This window comes from Mirounga angustirostris, unplaced genomic scaffold, assembly GCF_029215605.1.
Source record: "Mirounga angustirostris isolate CCGP_5_RB_7025 unplaced genomic scaffold, mMirAng1.0.hap1 SCAF_11, whole genome shotgun sequence".
NCBI lineage: Eukaryota > Metazoa > Chordata > Mammalia > Carnivora > Phocidae > Mirounga > Mirounga angustirostris.
In genome coordinates, this window is record NW_026991719.1 from 38,239,794 (window position 1) to 38,257,588 (window position 17,795).

Below are 17,795 nucleotides of genomic sequence, written 5' to 3' on the forward strand. Positions count from 1 at the left end.
TGCTCCGCAGGAAGCCTGCTTCTCCCTCTCCCACTCCCCCTGCTTGTGTTCCCTCTCTCACTGTGTCTCTGTCAAACAAATAAATAAAATCTTTAAAAAAAAAAATGCATGTCAGTGGCACATAATGACTCCCCTTGGTATGTCTACTAATAGAAAAAGAGGCTGTATCCAGTCCTTCCAACTACTGGTGAGGCGGCTCCCCCATCAAGCCAAGCCTCCATTGATTCCAGGGTGTAGCGGGGCCCAGCCCACAGATGGGTGGGCGTCAGACTGGCAGGGACCAACAGACACAAACGTTCAGGCCTGAGCCAAGTCCCAACATGGCCACTGTTCCTCACTTTTGTGTGGCCATGTAGTTAAGAGTTGAGGCTTTTGAGTCAGAGAGTCAGGTTTAAATCCCTGCTCTGCTGCTTATGTTCTTTGTGACCCCAGGCAAGTTCCAAAATTCTCCGACCTTCAGATCCCTTGTCTGTAAAATGACAATGATAATAACACTTACTGAAGGGTTGTTGTGAGGATTGGATGAGAAAATGTTAACTTCCCAGCACCGGACCTGGCTCATGGGAAGCACTCAACAATGGTAGCCATGGCGAGTACTGTTACCACTTAGACATGCTGTGAGCTATGTCTTATTCTTCTCATAGTTCGCACGCTTAGATCCCTGAGACTGTGCCTTATATAGGGTGTTTAATAACTGCACATGCTTGGGGCGCCTGGTTAAGCTTCCGACTCTTGGTTTTGGCTCCCGTCGCGATCTCAGGGTCGTAGGATCGAGCCCCAGGTTGGGCTCCATGACGAGAGCAGAGTCTACGTAAGACTCTCTCTCCCTCTCCCACTGCCCCTCCCCCGCTAAAATAAGTAAATAAATCTTTAAATAATTGCACATGCTTACCTGTTCCTCCTTTCTTTACCTCTTCTGCTGGGCTGGCAGTCAGCTGCAGAGTTAAGCTCCAACTGCAGCTTCAGGTCCAGCTGGCTCAAGGGAGCTCCAAGTATGTCTCATTTTCTTTCTGGGATCAGTGGCTAGTGAGGGCATGTCTTTCTCATGGTGCCTGAAGCACAAGCATGTAAGCTAAATTATACAGGCACATTTCAAGCCCCTGCTCAAGTCACATTTGCCCATGTCCCATCAGTGAAGCATGTCCTACGGCCAAATCTAAACTCAAAGTGTGAGGAAATACACTCTGTGGGAAGGACCACAAAGCCATACAGCAAAAGTCATAGTTAGAGGGAGGGGTGAAGAATCAGGACCAATAATCAGAAAGCCTCCCCTGATGATATCCCAAGATATTAAATCCCACTTCTAGATATTAAATTTCAATCCATAATCATAACTTTTAGCCAGCCTGGGTCATTTAACCACAACTCTTTTTAGGGCTTCAGAAGTCACCCTTATCTCTCCACCATCAAGAAGTGTGAAGCAAGTTTTTGGATGACAGGTCCAGAGAGTATTTGAGTGATGACCAAAAAATATCTAAAATCTGGGGCCCCTGGGTGACTCAGTCAGTTAGGCCTCTGACTCTTGGTTTCGGCTCAGGTCATGATCTCATGGATCGTGAGATTGGTGGCGTGGCTCCGGGCTCAGCAGGGAGTCTGCTTGAGATTCTCTCCCTCTGCCCCTCTCCCCTTTCTCTCTCAAATAAATAAATCTTTAAAAAAATATATCTGAGGGGCACCTGGGTGGCTCAGATTGTTAAGCGTCTGCCTTCAGCTCAGGTCATGATCCCAGGGTCCTGGGATCAAGCCCCACATTGGGCTCCCAGCTCAGTGGGGTGTCTGCTTCTCCCTCTCTCTCTGTCTGCTGCTCCCCCTGCTTGTGCTTTCTCTCTCAAAATAAAATCTTTAATATATATATATATATATATATATATATATATATATATATATATATATATATCTGAAAGTCACATAACTTTTAGCCCTGTATCTCTCCAGAATGGGTTCCCAGTAACAATTTCTAACTCCCTATACACAATCCAAAGAAATTTATACAGATTTCTTCCCTTTTTTCTTAATCCTTAATCCCCAAAAACCCAGATATCTGAAGGTAGATAGCAGATCAGGCCCCTTGCATGACTGCATTCGATACGTGTGGCAAACAGATCCACCAAGGAAGTCAAGAGTGGGTGACTCTATTATAAACAACATTTGGAGGGCTCAGTTTACTTTTTATTCTTTATTGGATTTCATAAGAGTGGACAGTTCTATGCTCTGTCATAGATTATTTGCTTTTCTAAACACACTTTTTACAGTAAATTAAGAAGCATTTTACTCAATAGGACAGTTTTTGAATCTCCAATGGGAGTATTCTTGCCCAAAGGGGAGCTACTATTGTTAAAGTTGTCTTCATGAATTGCACTTGAGGTCAAATTAAAAACAGCCTTTGGAGCTCAAGTACAGAATCATAGAAATCATAGGCTTTGAAGGAAAAATAGCTCTTTTACTTCCTAGAAAAACAGTCAAACTTGAACTTCTAAAGGTTGAGCTAGAGTGAGAACGATGAAAAGACTATTTCCTCTTATTCCGGGGCTGGATTCAACTAAAGCATGAACCAATCTTGTAACAGAAGTGCCTCCTAAGAGGGGCAGTTAAGAGCTGTGGGGGAAAGAAAAGAATTAAAAAACATGGCGACTACTCTTCGGAATCCATAATTAATTATGTACTGGAGGCTAAGAGAAAAAACACCAGACTGTACAGTGAGTCCAGAGCTTCTTAAACTTGAATGTGCATACAAATCACCTCTCATTCAAAAGTTCTGGGGTGGGTCCCGAGATTCTGCATTTCTGGCAAGCTCCTAGGTAATGCTAGTGTTCCTAGTCTGTGACCCGCACTTTGAGTAGCAAAGTTTTCGTTGTGGAACATACTGGAATCCTGTGTAGGAACATGAAGGTGAGAGAGATAATGAAGGTAATGGTGGTGAGTTCTTCACAGAGGAGGTATGCACAGAGGAATATTCTGGAACAATGTACATGTAGCAGAGCCCAAATCTCACAAAAGATTCTCACTTACAAAGACCCCATGAGGAGTCTAAAAGAATCCTAGAGTGAATTATAAGCATGGTGCCCCTTAACTCAGGTTTGTTCATGCAAATTCTCACTAAATTGGTGAAATATAAAATTGATTCTGTTCTCACCCAAGAAGATAGAGTCCTAATATGATATATATATGTATATATATATAGCATATTAAGTATCTATATATATGAAATATATAAATATATGATGTGCATATGATATGTGTATATGAGATATAGTATATAGAGAGCTATATATAACACACATATAATATAGATATATTATCTCTATTCCTTGCTGATCTATTTACATGGACTGTTGTACAAGCTACAACCACCACGGGCCTTACTACCCACCTGAGACCAGTTACCATCAAATAAACTTCTGAATTTGAATGATGTTTGGTGGGGACTGTCTACTAAGAAAGAGTGATAGATTTCATAAGCTGTGTTTTAAACCTCGTGCTTCCCCAAAAGTTACGTGACTTGGGAAATTACAAAAGAAAACTGGAGAGAACAGAAACGATTTAAAAAGACAAAGTTTTTGTTGCTTTTTTTTTTTTTAGAACATTGACTCTGTTTAGCCCTTGGGAGGGAATTAGAAAGTGAATCTCTTTCTTTATTTGTATTAGTAAAAACACCAGCTTTTCCCTCTATCGCACACACTAAAAACGTTGACTAAATATTTAAAGGATATCAGTGTGAAGAAGCACTAATTTATTACCCCGTTGTCTTTCTCTAAAGGAAGAGGATTTAGATTGGATGAAGGGAAGAGCATTTTAGGCAGGAGGAGAGTTCAGGCAGCGGTGGTAGTACTGTTTGCTTAGAGCTGGAAAGGGGCTGTGGAAAGTAAGATTGCCAAAGCAGGTTGTGGCCAGATGGTAGGGAACCAGCTGAATGCCTCGCTAAGGAGTCTCAACGCTCTTCTTTAGGTAAGCACATTTTTGATCCAGAGATGAAATAAAATATGAAAAGGGCCATACTGAAGTACTTGGTAGTTGGCACTTGGCGATGCTTGCTCTGGGCCATTCACCCACTTGACAGCTCCTCAGGGAGCTCTAAGGGACGTTCTATAGGGAGGGATGTCCAAGTTCAAGGTAAACGCAATCGAAGACCGCTGAGAGAGACAGACTAATCCCCAGGACCTTGGGATGAGACTCAAACCAGAGACTTCTCAGGGAGCCCCAAAGACTTAGAGAGTAACTGGTCCTCAGAGGGGCAAAATGCCCAGCAGGTCCCCGAGGGACTGGGGAAGGGCATCCATATTTTTCTCATTAACTTATTCATGACATGAAGTATTATGTCTTGCTGAGGATGGTGGAAAATATTTCACTCAAGTCTTAAGTTGGAAAAAAAAAAAGTTAAGAGGGTTTTTTTCCTCTTTATGACCCTAGGCCAAAGAAAAAGTTTGTCACTGAATGTTTATGAGAGGAATAAGCCAGAAGAACAGACACAGCCAAATCCCTCTGACTCATTACGCACGGTAGGAGCAGCGTGTTCAATTAGTAGGCAATATAATTTACCTAGCCCCCAGGGTCAGAGGGGGCGGGGTGTGGTCGGCAGTGGGGGGGGTCTGGGAGCAGGGTGGAAATTAGAATTGTCAAAGTTATAAATTTACCCAAAAGAGTGAGATAGTAAGGTGACCTCTCTGAGCGAAGCCGGGTCTCCATGGCCACCCGTCACTTCTGAGTTCCATTGAGCCACTTGTCAGACCCCGCTGTCTACATAGCTAACATGAGTAAGGTAGAAGCAATGTGAGAATCCTGAGATCATAAAAAAAAGGCGTGGGGGGGGGAATAAATCAGCTAAGAGTGTCAGGACGCGGAAGAGGCAGAGACTAACTGCTGGGACTCCACCAGGCGGGGTAAGGCTCTTCCCACTCTGAAGGCACTGGCTTCTTCCTCCCGTGGGCAGGGGGCTGCCCAGTGTGAACACCAGCCCTGGACTGAAAGTGCTCCTTCTCCGGCTGAGGGAGGGCTGTCGGTGATGAACAGCATTCTTATGGAGATGGTCTTGACTGTTGTGATTTGTCGTGCACTTTTGCTATTTCACTCTGACATGCCTACTCATTATTGTCTTCACGTTTTCCCTCATTTGGCTAAGACTGTGTATACACTTGCTGTGTGCCAAGTGCTGTAAAGGCATGGGGGAATACAGTGTCAGGCAAGACCCAGGCCTGCCCTCAATGGGCTTTCGGTAGAGAGGGTCCAGGGACAGTCTGAAAGTGTTGAATTCTAGATGATTCCAGAAATGGCCCACGCAAGAGTCCACGCCAGACCACAGGGAAGTATAAAGTCCTCCTCAGGACAGACTGAATTTCTCTTCTGGCTTGGACTGCACAAGAAGTCCCTGACTGCTCTATGGTATGGGAGAGGAGGAGGTTTGGCGGAAATTAGTCTAGAACTTTCTTAGTGTCATCCTGTATGAGTCATGGGACATGGATGCCCAGAATTAAACCTGGACCAACGTCTACGAAGCTTCACTTCCTCTTCTGACCAAGCCTGAGCATCATACACCCCAACCCTTTCGCCATATTGACACTCAGAGCTGCTCGGTCCTGTATTGGCAGTCCTGTCTGAAGGGAACCCTAGCTCCTCCATAGTAGATATCGTGACTGCTTGATGGTGAAACCAGGGAAATCCAAGGGTGATGGGCTGATTTTCATACCTGAAAAATAAAAATAGTATATTTATTACAACATCCCTGAATAGGGATAGGTGTCTCAGAAAAACCGTTCTAGTTCCTTCTTAATGTGACAAGATCATTTTCGAGGTACTAATTGATACCCTCCCTCTCCTCATGTGTCTTTTCCCTTTTCCTTTTCCTGTTCCCAGCTGATAATCAGACTCTGGGCTTCTTGCCCTCAGAGAAAGCCGGCAGCGGGAGAGCTGAAGTGGATTATGAGGAGTGCCACCAGGGCCACAGGTAAAGGGGGTGTGCCTTAAGGCAGTGACCTGGAGCAGAGAGAGCCAGGGAAACCCAGAAGGGGCTATATGTTGTGGTTTCTGAGAATGGAGGAGACCTCCATTCTGGAGAAGGAGCCCAACAAACCTCAGGAGAGGACTGTGAGGTGCCGTAGGGAAGCATCTACCGGCCACAGGGGCTCCCATTCTAGAGAAGAGTGCTGTGTGCCAAGCACCCCTGGGGGGAAATGGGAGCCTGGGGGCTGTGAGGAGGGACTTCTCAACTGTAGCAAGTGCAGAGAGTTCACCTGAAGACTTAAAGGTGTGTGAGTGTGTGTTTGTGTGTGCATGTGCGTCATCCCAGATGTACAAGTCTTGTCACTTGTACAACCACAGGACCTTTGCATCACCCTAGGAGAGGTGGTAGCTTCTAAAGGTTTTGATTTCCTATCAACCCAGCATGACGGGATTATAGTAGAAATTAAACTGATTTAAGTAAAATTAAGAACTACAATATTTCTACAGCCCTGAGGCTATCTACTGAGCCACACCTGCTCTTCTCCCCAGATCCTTCTCTCCTTACCTATTTTGGCCAGGGTGGGGATATCAGGCCTGGCATGCGGACCTATCTAGCATAAAGCCTGCTTCTATGAGGTAGAAAGCCTCACCTGAATAAAAGCTTTTCTGGAATAGAACCCTCTAGAATGTACATGTACATTCTATGCTCCATGACTCCATCATCGTCGTCATCCTCCTCGTCCTCCCTCTCCTCCTCCACTTCTTCCTCCTCCTCCTCTTTCCCCTCCTCCTTCTCTTTCTCCTCCTCCTCTTCTTCCTCCTCCTCCTCCTTGTCCTCCTTCCCCTCTTCCTCCTCCTCCTCCTTCTTCTTCTTCTTCTTTTCTCTCACGCTCTTGTTCGCTCTGTCTCTCTTCTCCACCTTACCCCTCTCCTTCCTTTTTTCCCTCCTGCTCTCCCTGCCTTTGGCTTCAGGGTTTATGCTCTTAGCCATTACACTATACTTCTTGTCATTTTGAAATACCAAGAAAGGATCATCTGGGCTACCATGGAAATTATCTGTAAGAATCAAGGAGCAGAAGAACGTGTATGGAATGATTCTTTGTGTGTGAATAAGGATAGAAATTTGGATAGATAGATAGATAGAGAGAGAGAGACTGATTGATTTCTTAGTATATGCCTAAATAATTTGGGGGGTGGAGAGGGCGAGACAAAAATATATTAACAGTAGTTGCCTTTGGGGAGAGACACTGGAGGCAAAAGGAGAGAAATAGTCACCTTTAATTTTATTCACTTCTGTGCTGCTTGAATTTGCTAACCTTGTATATGCTCTACTTTTTTAAACTATCTACCAAGATTATATAAAAAGGGAGGTTTATACGAAGTTTCTTTTTTTTGTACTTTCTTTTCTAAACATTTTTGTGTACAAATAACTAATAAATATGAGTTTCCACCCCCCCAAGAAAAATCTTGTACTGTGCTTGTCAAATAATTATAACATTGTGGTTTCACCCCGCCTATAGGGCCCAGGAATTCTGAGATGATCCTGAAGATGCCCCCAGCGCCACGGCTGCCTCTGGCAGGGGGCCGGATTCCAGCATGCTCTGGATGTGAAGAGGCTGGTATAACAGATGAAGAAGACACCCTGTGGATTACATATGCCTCCCCCACCCCGCAAAACGATCAAAGGCCCCCGGGAGGAATCTAGAAACTGCTGTGAGGTCTCAACTTCCCTGTGGACATGCAGCATTTTCAAATTAAAAAGGAAAACAACAATATTGACTGGGAAGCTGGATCAAGGTTACGATTGGCGGCGTCTTAGAAATTAATAGGAGATTCTGATGGTATTTGGCCAGGAACCCAGGAATGCCCAGATCCTATGTACGATAACTGCCCCTGGCTCCCCCAAGGAGGACTCAGCCCCAGGAGCAGGGTCTGCAGATAGGGCAATGCAGCAGGCCTGGTAGCTGCAGCTTTGGACCCACAGCCCCAAGGCAGAGGTTCTGGTGAGAGGGGCTCCCTGACAGCATCCAGCAAAGACACAGATGCCCAGGGAGACAGAGGGAATAACCTGTCTTGGTTTGCCCCAGACTGTCCCAGTGTCCCAGGAAAACCCCTCAGTTCCAGGCACACAGCAACAGCTGTTCACCCTACCAGTGGGTGTCCTCACAGAATTCTAGACCTAGAAGGGAACCTGGTGACTAAGGCTATTCTCTGTCTACCTGAAATTTAAGTAGCAAGTTCTTATTAGCTTCAATTTGTTTTATATGTAAAAGGAAAAGGTGTGTGTGTGTGTGTGTGTGTGTGTTCAAGAAAGAGAGAGACACGGGGCGCCTGGGTGGCTCAGTCGTTTGGCGTCTGCCTTCGGCTCAGGTCATGGTCCCAGGGTCCTGGGATCGAGCCCCGCATCAAGCTCCCTGCTCGGCGGGAAGCCTGCTTCTCCCTCTCCCACTCCCCCTGCTTGTGTTCCCTCTCTCATGTTCTCTCTCTCTGTCAAAAAAAAAAAAAAAAAAAAGAGAGAGAGAAAGAGAGAGACAAAGAGAAGGATTTAAAATGAAAGAAATTGCTTTGTTCATCTAACAATGATTTGCAGAACACCTACATCATTCTGGGAACTGTGCTCAGTAAAGGCTTGTTGCAACCTTCAAAAAAAAATCATTAGAATTTCTCTATTTTTCATTTTTATTTTTACTTTTTAAAAAAGATTTTATTTATTTATTTGAGGGGGGGGAGCATGAGTAGGGGGAGGGGCAGAGGGACAGGCAGAAGCAGATTCCCTGCTGAGTAGGGAGCCTTACATGGGGCTCCATCCCAGGCCCCTGAGGCCATGACCTGAGCTGAAATCAGAAGGTTATCCGACTGAGCCACCCAGGTGCCCCATATTTTTCATTTTTAGAGAGGAGGAGGGATGCCTGGGTGGCTCAGAGGGTAGTTAAGCGTCTGCCTTCGGCTCAGGTCATGATCCCAGGGTCCTGGGATCGAGCCCCGCATCGGGCTCCCTGCTCGGCGGGGGGTCTGCTTCTCCTTCTCCCTCTGCCTTCCGCTCTCCCTGCTTGTGATCTCTCTCTCTCTGACAAATAAATAAATAAAATCTTTTAAAAAAGCAAAGAGGAGGAAATTAAATAGGGCTTTGATGATATTTAGTATGCTGGTTGAATTGGCACCTTCCCAGAGGTCACATGGGACACACAGTAGGCACTGTATTCTGAGGGAAAAGAACTTCAAAAATGCAGGGGGAATAGAAAGCCGATTGGTGATTGCCAACGTATGGGGAGAGGGCAGAGTGAGGAGTGACTGTTTAATGGGTACAAGGTTGCTTTCTGGGGTTCTAGAATTGGTGGTGCTGGTTGCACAACATTGTGAACGTGCTACAAGCCAGTGAACTGTACGCTGGAAAATGGTTAAAATGGTCAATTCTGTGTTATTTGAATTTTATCTCAATCAAAAGGAAAATCTGTAAAAATTCAGTGGCATCCTCACTTGCTGACTTGCCATCTGTGCATTGTAAGGATTTGCAGTTTGGATGCTTGGTTAGGTGGTGGTGTGGATTAGATTATCTTAAACAGCAGAATGTGTATAAAACTACCTGATGGGATGGGCAAAATCATGAAAATGGCTTCCACCGTACAGGGAAGATCTTATGGAAAAGCAATTTTAAAAGGAGTGAAACTAAACGATGAATTCTGAATTTTTCTTTTACTTTCAGTAACAGTTCCAAATTTGCTGACCTTTACTAAGATGACAGGTAATCATAATGTTGGTTGTTTAGCAGAAAATTTTTATAAAAGCACATAATCTATCTCCTTGAGATTTAAAAATGGATATTTTTTTAAATGAGTGAGAGATTAAGTATTTTTTTTGAAAGAAATTATGCCATGGAGAGAGCAGAAATGTTTGGAAGTTTCCCCCATTGTGTTATTTTTGTCGCAGAAAACAATGTATATGGGTGATGCTTATAAAAGCTTTCTTACATGCACGCTTGCCAAAAAATAGAGATGAGATTTTTCTATCTTGTTTACATATCTTCCAAATGAAGAGATCTCTCAAACGCTGCATCTTCTGGTTGGTTTACTAGAACAATTTGACATTAAAAGATAGAAATTCACTAGCCAGTTTTCAACAAAAACCTTTGCATGACTGACATAGGGCTCGAAAAATAAAACGATCACTGTAATTAGTCAAGGCAACTAATGATCTACTTCTTCTTTTCTTTTTTAAAAAAGATTTATTTATTTATTTATTTGAGAGAGAGAGAGAGAGCATGAGCAGGGGGAGGGGAGGGAGAGCAAGAGAGAGAATCCTCAAGCAGGCTCCCCGTCAAACACAGAGCTGGACACGGGGCTCGATCCCACGACCCTGAGATCACGACCTGAGCCGAAACGAAGAGTTGGACACTTAACAGACTGAGCCACCCAGGTGCCCCTACTTCTTCCTTTTAAGTGTATATATCCTTGCCAGTGTCTTTTCCAGCCATGTCAAACCATTAAAGCCAAATTTTATCAAAACAAACCAAACTTAGCACCAGACCAAAGTGGTAAACCGAGATTTTCAAAAAGTACAAAGTATATTCAATTGCATTGCTCTCACTTATAAAGTAATTTTAGAAAGATCAAAGAGGGTTTTTGTTCCTGTTTAATAATAAAAATGAATAATAATGCAACATAATAAAAAGTTAATAATAATAAAAATTATTTCTTACCAAGTGGGATTTATTCCAGGTATGCAAGGCTGAGTCAGTATTCAAAAATCAATTAATGTAATCCATCACATCAACAAGTTAAAGCAGAAAAAACATATAATCATATCAGCAGATGCAGAAAAAGCATTTGATAAATCCAACACCCATTTATAATTAAAAAGTCTCAGTAAACAAGGAATAGAAACTTGATAAAGAACATCTACAAAAAACCTCCTATAGCTAACATCATATTTTAATGGTGAGAAAATTAAAGCATTCTCACTCAGCTCAGGAATAAGGCAAGGATGTCTCCTCTCATCGCTCCTTTTCAATATTGTACTAGAAGTCCTAAATAACGCAGTAACAGAAGAAAAGGAAGTAAAAAGTATGCAGATTGGCATGGAAGAAATAAAACAATCTTGGTTTGCAGATGGCGTGATTACCTAGGTAGAAAATCTGAGAGAACTCACCAAAAAAACACACAAAAAACAACCCTCCTAGACCTAATAAGTGATTTCAGCAAGGTTGATGGATATAAGGTTAATAGTTAATATACAGGGATGCCTGGGTGGCTCAGTCGTTAAGCGTCTGCCTTCGGCTCAGGTCATGATCCCAGGGTCCTGGGATCGAGCCCCACATCGGGCTCCCTGCTCAGCGGGAAGCCTGCTTCTCCCTCTCCCACTCCCCCTGCTTGTGTTCCCTCTCTTGCTGTGTCTCTCTCTCTCTCTCTGTCAATTAAATAAATAAATAAAATCTATAAAAAAAATAGTTAATATACAGAAGTCAATCACTGTCCTAAATGCCAGCAATGAACAAGTGGAATTTGATATTAAAAATACAATACGTCCTGCAGTGTTGGTGGGATTGCAAACTGATGGATGCAGCCACGGTGGGAAACAGTACGGAGGTTCCTCAAAAAGTTAAAAATACAATTGCCCTATGATCCAGTAATAATATTACGGGATATTTACCCCCAAAATACAAAAACATGAATTCAAGGGGCTACATGCACCCTTATGTTCCTAGCAGCATTATTTACAATAGCCAAATTATGGAAATAGCCCGTGTCCATTGATAGATGAATGGATAAAGAAGAGGTGGCATATATATAATGGAATATTATTCCACCATAAAAAAGAATGAAATCTTGCCGTTTGCAACAACGTGGGTGGAGCTAGAGTACAATGCTAAGCGAGATCAGTCAGTCAGAGAAAGACAAATACCATACGATTTCACTCCTATCTGGAATTTAAGAAACAAAACAAATAAGCAGAGGGAAAAAAGAGAGAGAGAGAATGAGACAAACCAAGAAACAGACTTCTTAACTATAGAGAACAAACTGATGGTTATTGGAGGGGAGGCAGGTGGGGGCATGGGTGACATACGTGATAGGAATTAAAGAATACACTTATCCTGATGAGCACTGAGTAATGTGTAGAATTAGTGAATCGCTATATTGTACACCCGAGACTAGTATAATACTGTATGTTAACTATAACAGAATGAAAACTAAAAATGTAATAAAAAGTGACGCCTGGTGGCTCAGTCAGTTAAGCTTCTGCCTTCGGGTCAGGTCATGATCCCCGGGTCCTGGGATCCAGTCCCACTTTGGGCTCCTTGCTCAGTGGGGAGGCTGCTTCTCCCTCTGCCTGCCACTCCCCTTGCTTGTGTTCTCTCTCTCTGACAAATAAATAATCTAAAATAATAATAATAAATTAAGTAAATAAGATTCTTTTGGTGTAAAAAAAACCACCAAACACAATACCACTTATATTAGCACCTCCAAAAACAAAACACTTAAATATAAATCTAACAATATATGTACTAGATCTATATGAGGAAAACTATAAAATTCTGATGAAAGAAATCAAGAACTAAATTAATTGAAGAGATGTTTTATGTTCATGGATAGAAGCATTCAATCAGTTCTTCTCAACTTGATCTATAGATTCAACACAATCCCAATCAAAATTGCAGGAAGTTATTTTGTGAATATCGACAAAACGATTCTAAAGTTTATATGGAGAAGCAGAAACTCAGAATAGCCAAAACAATACTGAAGGAGAAAGACAAATTTGGAGAGCTGACACTCTCCTGTTCCAAGACTTACTAAAAAGCTACATACAGTAAGACTTCACAACAAGACTGTGTGGTATTGGTGGAAGAATAGATAATAGACCAAAGGAACAGACTAGAGAACCCAGAAATAAACTCACACAAATATAGTCAACTGATCTTTGACAAATGAACATGGGCAATATTATGGAGGAGATTTCGTCTTTTCAACAAATAGTACTGGAACAACTGAATATCCACACACACACACACACACAAAATGAACCTAGACACAGACATTATACCCTTTACAAAAACTAACTCAAAATGAACCATAGATCTAGGTATAAAATGCAAAGCTAAAAAACTCCTAGAAGATAACATAGGAGAAAATCCAGATGACCTTGAGTTTGGTGAGGACTTCGGTACAACACCAAGGTTACAATCCATGAAAGAAATCATTGATAAGCTAGATTTCATTAAAAGTAAAACCTTTCACTCTGTGAAAGACACTGTCAAGAGAATAAGACAAGCCACAGGCTAGGGGAAAATAACTGTAAAAGACATATCTGATAGAGAACTGTTATCCAAAATATACAAAGAACTCCTAAAATTTAACAATGAGAAAACAAGCAACCTGATCTAAAAAATGGGCAAAATATTATTTTGTGTTGTTTTGTTTTATAGTGGCATTGGTGAAAATGGGTAAAGGATACATGATATTTCTCTTTAGTATTTCTTATAAATGCATGTGAAAGTATTCTTACCTTAAAATTTAACAAAAATGTTTAATTTTAAAAATTCTAAGTAAGTAAATAAATGGGCAAAATATCTGACTAGACACCTCATCAAAGATGTACAAATGGCCCACAAGGCATATGAAAAGACTGTCAACATCACATGTCATTAGGAAATTGCAAATGAAAACAACACTGAGATACCACTACACACCTAGTAGAATGGGAAAAATCCAAAACACTGATAATACCATAAGGCCAAATGCTGGTGAGGATGTGGAGCAACAGGAACTCTCATTCGTTGCTGGTGGGAATGAAAAATGGTACAGCCACTTTGCAAGACAGTTTGGCAGTTTCTTTTTTTTTTTTTTTTAAAGATTTTATTTATTTATTTGACAGAGAGAGAGAGAGAGATAGCAAGGGCAGGAACACAAGCAAGGGGAGTGGGAGAGGGAGAAGCAGGCTTCCTGAGGAACAGGGAGCCCGATGCGGGGCTCGATCCCAGGATCCCGGGATCATGACCTGAGCCGAAGGCAGACGCTTAATGACTGAGCCACCCAGGTGCCCCCAGTTTGGCAGTTTCTTACAAAACTAAACAATTGTGCCCCTTGGTATTTACCCCAAAGTGTTGAAAACTCATGGCCACACAAAACGCCATATACAGATGTTTATAGCAGCCTTATTCATAATTGCCAAAACTTGTAAGCACCCAAGATGTTCTTCAATAAGTTAATGGATAAATAAATTGTGGTCCATCCAGACAACGGAATATTATCCAGCACTAAAAAGAAATGAGCAATCGAGCTATAGAAAGATATGGAGGAAACTTAAATGCATATTTCTAAATGAAAGAAGCCAATCTGAAAAGGCTACATATGGTATACTTTCAACTATATGACATTCTGGAAAAGGCAAAATGAGAGAGAGAGTGTAAAAAGATCAGTGGTTGCCAAGGGTTAGGGGAGAAGGAAGGATGAACAGATGGGGTACAGAGGTTGCTTTAGGGCAGTGGAACTAGTCTCTATGGTACTATAATGGTGGATACATGTCATTTCACATTTGCCTGAACCTGTAGAATGTACCCAAGAGTGAACCCTAATGTAAACCATGAACTTAGGGTGATGAAGTGTCAATGTAGGGTCACTGATTGTAACAAATGTACCACTCCGGTGTGGGATGTTGATAGTGGGGGAGGTTGTAGGGGATATATGGGAATTCTCTGACTGTTCTGCTCAATGTTGTTGTGAGCCTGAAGTTTCTCTAAAAAATAAAGTCTATTTAAAAAATAGAATGGCCAAAGACAGTCTAGTGCAGTGATCTCTCAATTTTTTAATGTGCAACCCATCAGTAGAATATTTAGAGTACACATCCTCAATAAATGTATATTTATCTTCTACAAATTCTATAAGTAGAGAAAATAATTATACTACCACATTGTATAAGCTATAACAAATAAACTGACCACAGAAATTTTTAAAAATTATTTTTATAATATTGCCTATTTTATGTTTATATCACCCTTTCAGAGTTTCTTAGTGTATGCTTCATAGTACATGTAATGAGGTAGTCATGCATATAATTTATAAATGAACAAATACGCATACAAATTCTGGGCTCAGACTTTTTTTTTTTTTTGAGAAAGAAAGATTCAAGTTCCACCAGAAATAGAGCTGAGACAGGAACGTGGGTGCAGGGATTTCACCTGGTAGGTGATCCTGGAAGCAAGCATTTCTCTTCTGACTCCCATCTCCCAATGGGGGAGGGTCTCTCCCCACCCCACCTCCCCACCTCCCCATACCCCACCCCAGAGTGTTAACTCCACACACACACACACACACACACACACACACACTCACATAATTCCGTATAGTGTCCTGGGTGGGCTAAGTTCCGGAAAGCGGATAGAAGTGGCTGAGGCTGGGGGTGGGACTCTGCCAATGTGTGTTTTGGTGTGGAGCACCAAAAGCTAACATAACATAACAAAAACCTATGTTAAAACAGAAGTTTGGAGCGCCCTCGTTTGTGGAAGGGATGAAGGTAGGCTCCTCCCTCACCCATTAAAGGCAGTACACTCATGCAAACGTCAATTACCACGTTATCACACGAATGCCTATGTACTGTTTGCACATATATTTTTTGTCACTGTCCCAAGAGTGGCTCCAGCATGTGCCGACATCAGACTGAGCCAGGTGAATATTCTAGATCCTTTACGTAGTAGCTATGTGACTCTGAGAAAGCTCTTTGCTTTTTCTCGGCCTCCATTTCGCCTTCTGGACACTCGAGATAATAATGCCTACCCAAAGGTTTAAAGTTAGGATTAAAATGAGATAACAGGTGTATAAAGTGCCTGGCACAAAGACCAATCAATAAATAAGGTGGGGTTTTTTCCCCCTCTTTATCTGCCCCTTCTATACCTGTACAGAGCAGACATATAGCTTGGGAGCTAAAAGTACAAGACTTTTTTTTTTTTTTTAAGATTTTATTTATTTATTTGAGAAAGAGAGAATGAGAGAGAGAAAGCACATGAGAGGGGGGAGGGTCAGAGGCAGAAGCAGGCTCCCCGCCGAGCAGGGAGCCCGATGCGGGACTCGATCCCGGGACTCCAGGATCATGACCTGAGCCGAAGGTAGTCGCTCAACCAACTGAGCCACCCAGGCGCCCGCTAAAAGTACAAGTCTTAAGGCACAAGGACTTGGGTTCAGAGCCAGGCCCTGCTGAATACCAATTTCAGAACCTTGAGCGAGATCCTTCAAGTCTTGTTGAAACTCTGGCTTCTGGTGAGTTAATCCACCTCTCTGTGTAAGCATATATAAGATATTGAACCTAATTTAAGTACAGTGCCTATCACTGTACTTCATACGTACATCATTACAACTATTTCTTGACTTCAGTTTCTCTTTTGACATTCAGGATCTCATAGTGCCTTGCTTTACCTTTTTTTTTTTATTATGAAGAACTTTAAATGGATACAAAAGTAAAGAGAATAGTATAATGAGCCCTTATTACCCAAACCTCAGCAAGTACCAATCTTCTTTCATCTATAACCCCCACTCGATTCTTCCTCTCTATAACTTTGTAGCAAACCACAGACATAAGATCATTTTATCTGTAATTACTCCAATATGCATCTCGAAATGATAAGGATACTTCAAAAGAACATAAGCACAATACAATTATGATGCCTTAAAAAATGAATAATTCCTTAAGATCATCAAACACCCAGTCATTGCTCAAGTTTCCATTTATTTCATAAGTCTTTTCTTTTTTTTTAAGATTTTATTTATCTGTCAGAGAGAGAGAGGGCACAAGCAGGGGGAGCGGCAGAGGGAGAGGGAGAAGCAGGTTCCCCGCTGAGCAGGGAGCCCGACACGGGGCTCGATCCCAGGACCCTGAGATCATGACCTGAGTCAAAGGCAGATGCTTAGCGGACTGAGCCACCCAGGCGCCCCTTTCATAAATCTTTTCTTAACAGTTTGAACTAGTATCTAAATAAAGTCAACATAGAGGGGCACCTGGGTGGCTCAGTCGGTTAGGCATCTGCCTTTGGCTCAGGTCATGATCCCAGGGTCCTGGGATTGAGCCCCGTGTCGGGCTCCCTGCTCTGTAGGGAGTCTGCTTCTCCCTCTCCCTCTGCCGCTCCTCTGGCTCATGCTGTCTCTGTCAAATAAATAAATAAAATCTTAAAAAAAATAAAGTCAACATACTGTGATTGAATAATTTGTCTCTTAAATCTCTTTATTTCTGTAGGTCCCTCCTTCCTTTTTCCTTGTCCTGTAGACTTCCCACAATCTGGATTTTGCTGTTGGCATCTTCATGGTGTCATTTAACACATTTTCTGTCTTCATAGTTCCTGTAAATTGGTAGCACGATCTAGCGATTTGATCAGATTTAGGTTTGTTCTTTTTGACAAGATTACTTCATAAGTGGCAGTGTGTTCTTCTATTAAGAAATACATTGTATCTGGTTGTGTCTTTGTGATGTTACCAGCCATTAATGATCAATGCCTAGCTCCATGAATATTCTAGGTGTTGCCAACTGATACTCTAGGTCATAAAAATAAAGATGGTAAATCAAGACTCATCTGAAGGCGACTCCCCCGCCCCCCACACAGGTTTGTTAGACATCTCTTTTATAAATTGGAAAGCCACGCAAGGGGAACTTAAGCAGGACATTTTGTGTTATTGCAACATCCCCTTTGTTCATGATTTTTCAATCTGCTTGAATCCACTGAACAGCCTTCAAGTCGAGATTCAAACCAAATTTAGCTTGCTGCATACAAACATTTCTTTAGGCTCTGGAACAGACTCATCATTAAACATCAAACATGTGACACATTCCACACTCCCTGGACCTACCATTTCTATAATTCAGTGGAAGAAGATAGTTCATCGTGT

General features: G+C 42.2%; 1 protein-coding gene across 1 annotated transcript in view; it reads right to left on the bottom strand.

Annotated features, from left to right (window-relative positions):
* Positions 1-2,177: 2,177 nt before the first annotated feature.
* EFHC2 (EF-hand domain containing 2) overlaps positions 2,178-17,795 on the bottom strand; it is a 280,922-nt gene continuing 265,304 nt past the window's right edge. The window contains exon 15 of the mRNA XM_064573946.1: positions 2,178-5,680. Coding sequence (XP_064430016.1) covers positions 5,675-5,680 — 6 coding nt within the window. The 3' untranslated portion in view covers positions 2,178-5,674. The remainder of the gene's footprint in view (positions 5,681-17,795) is intronic.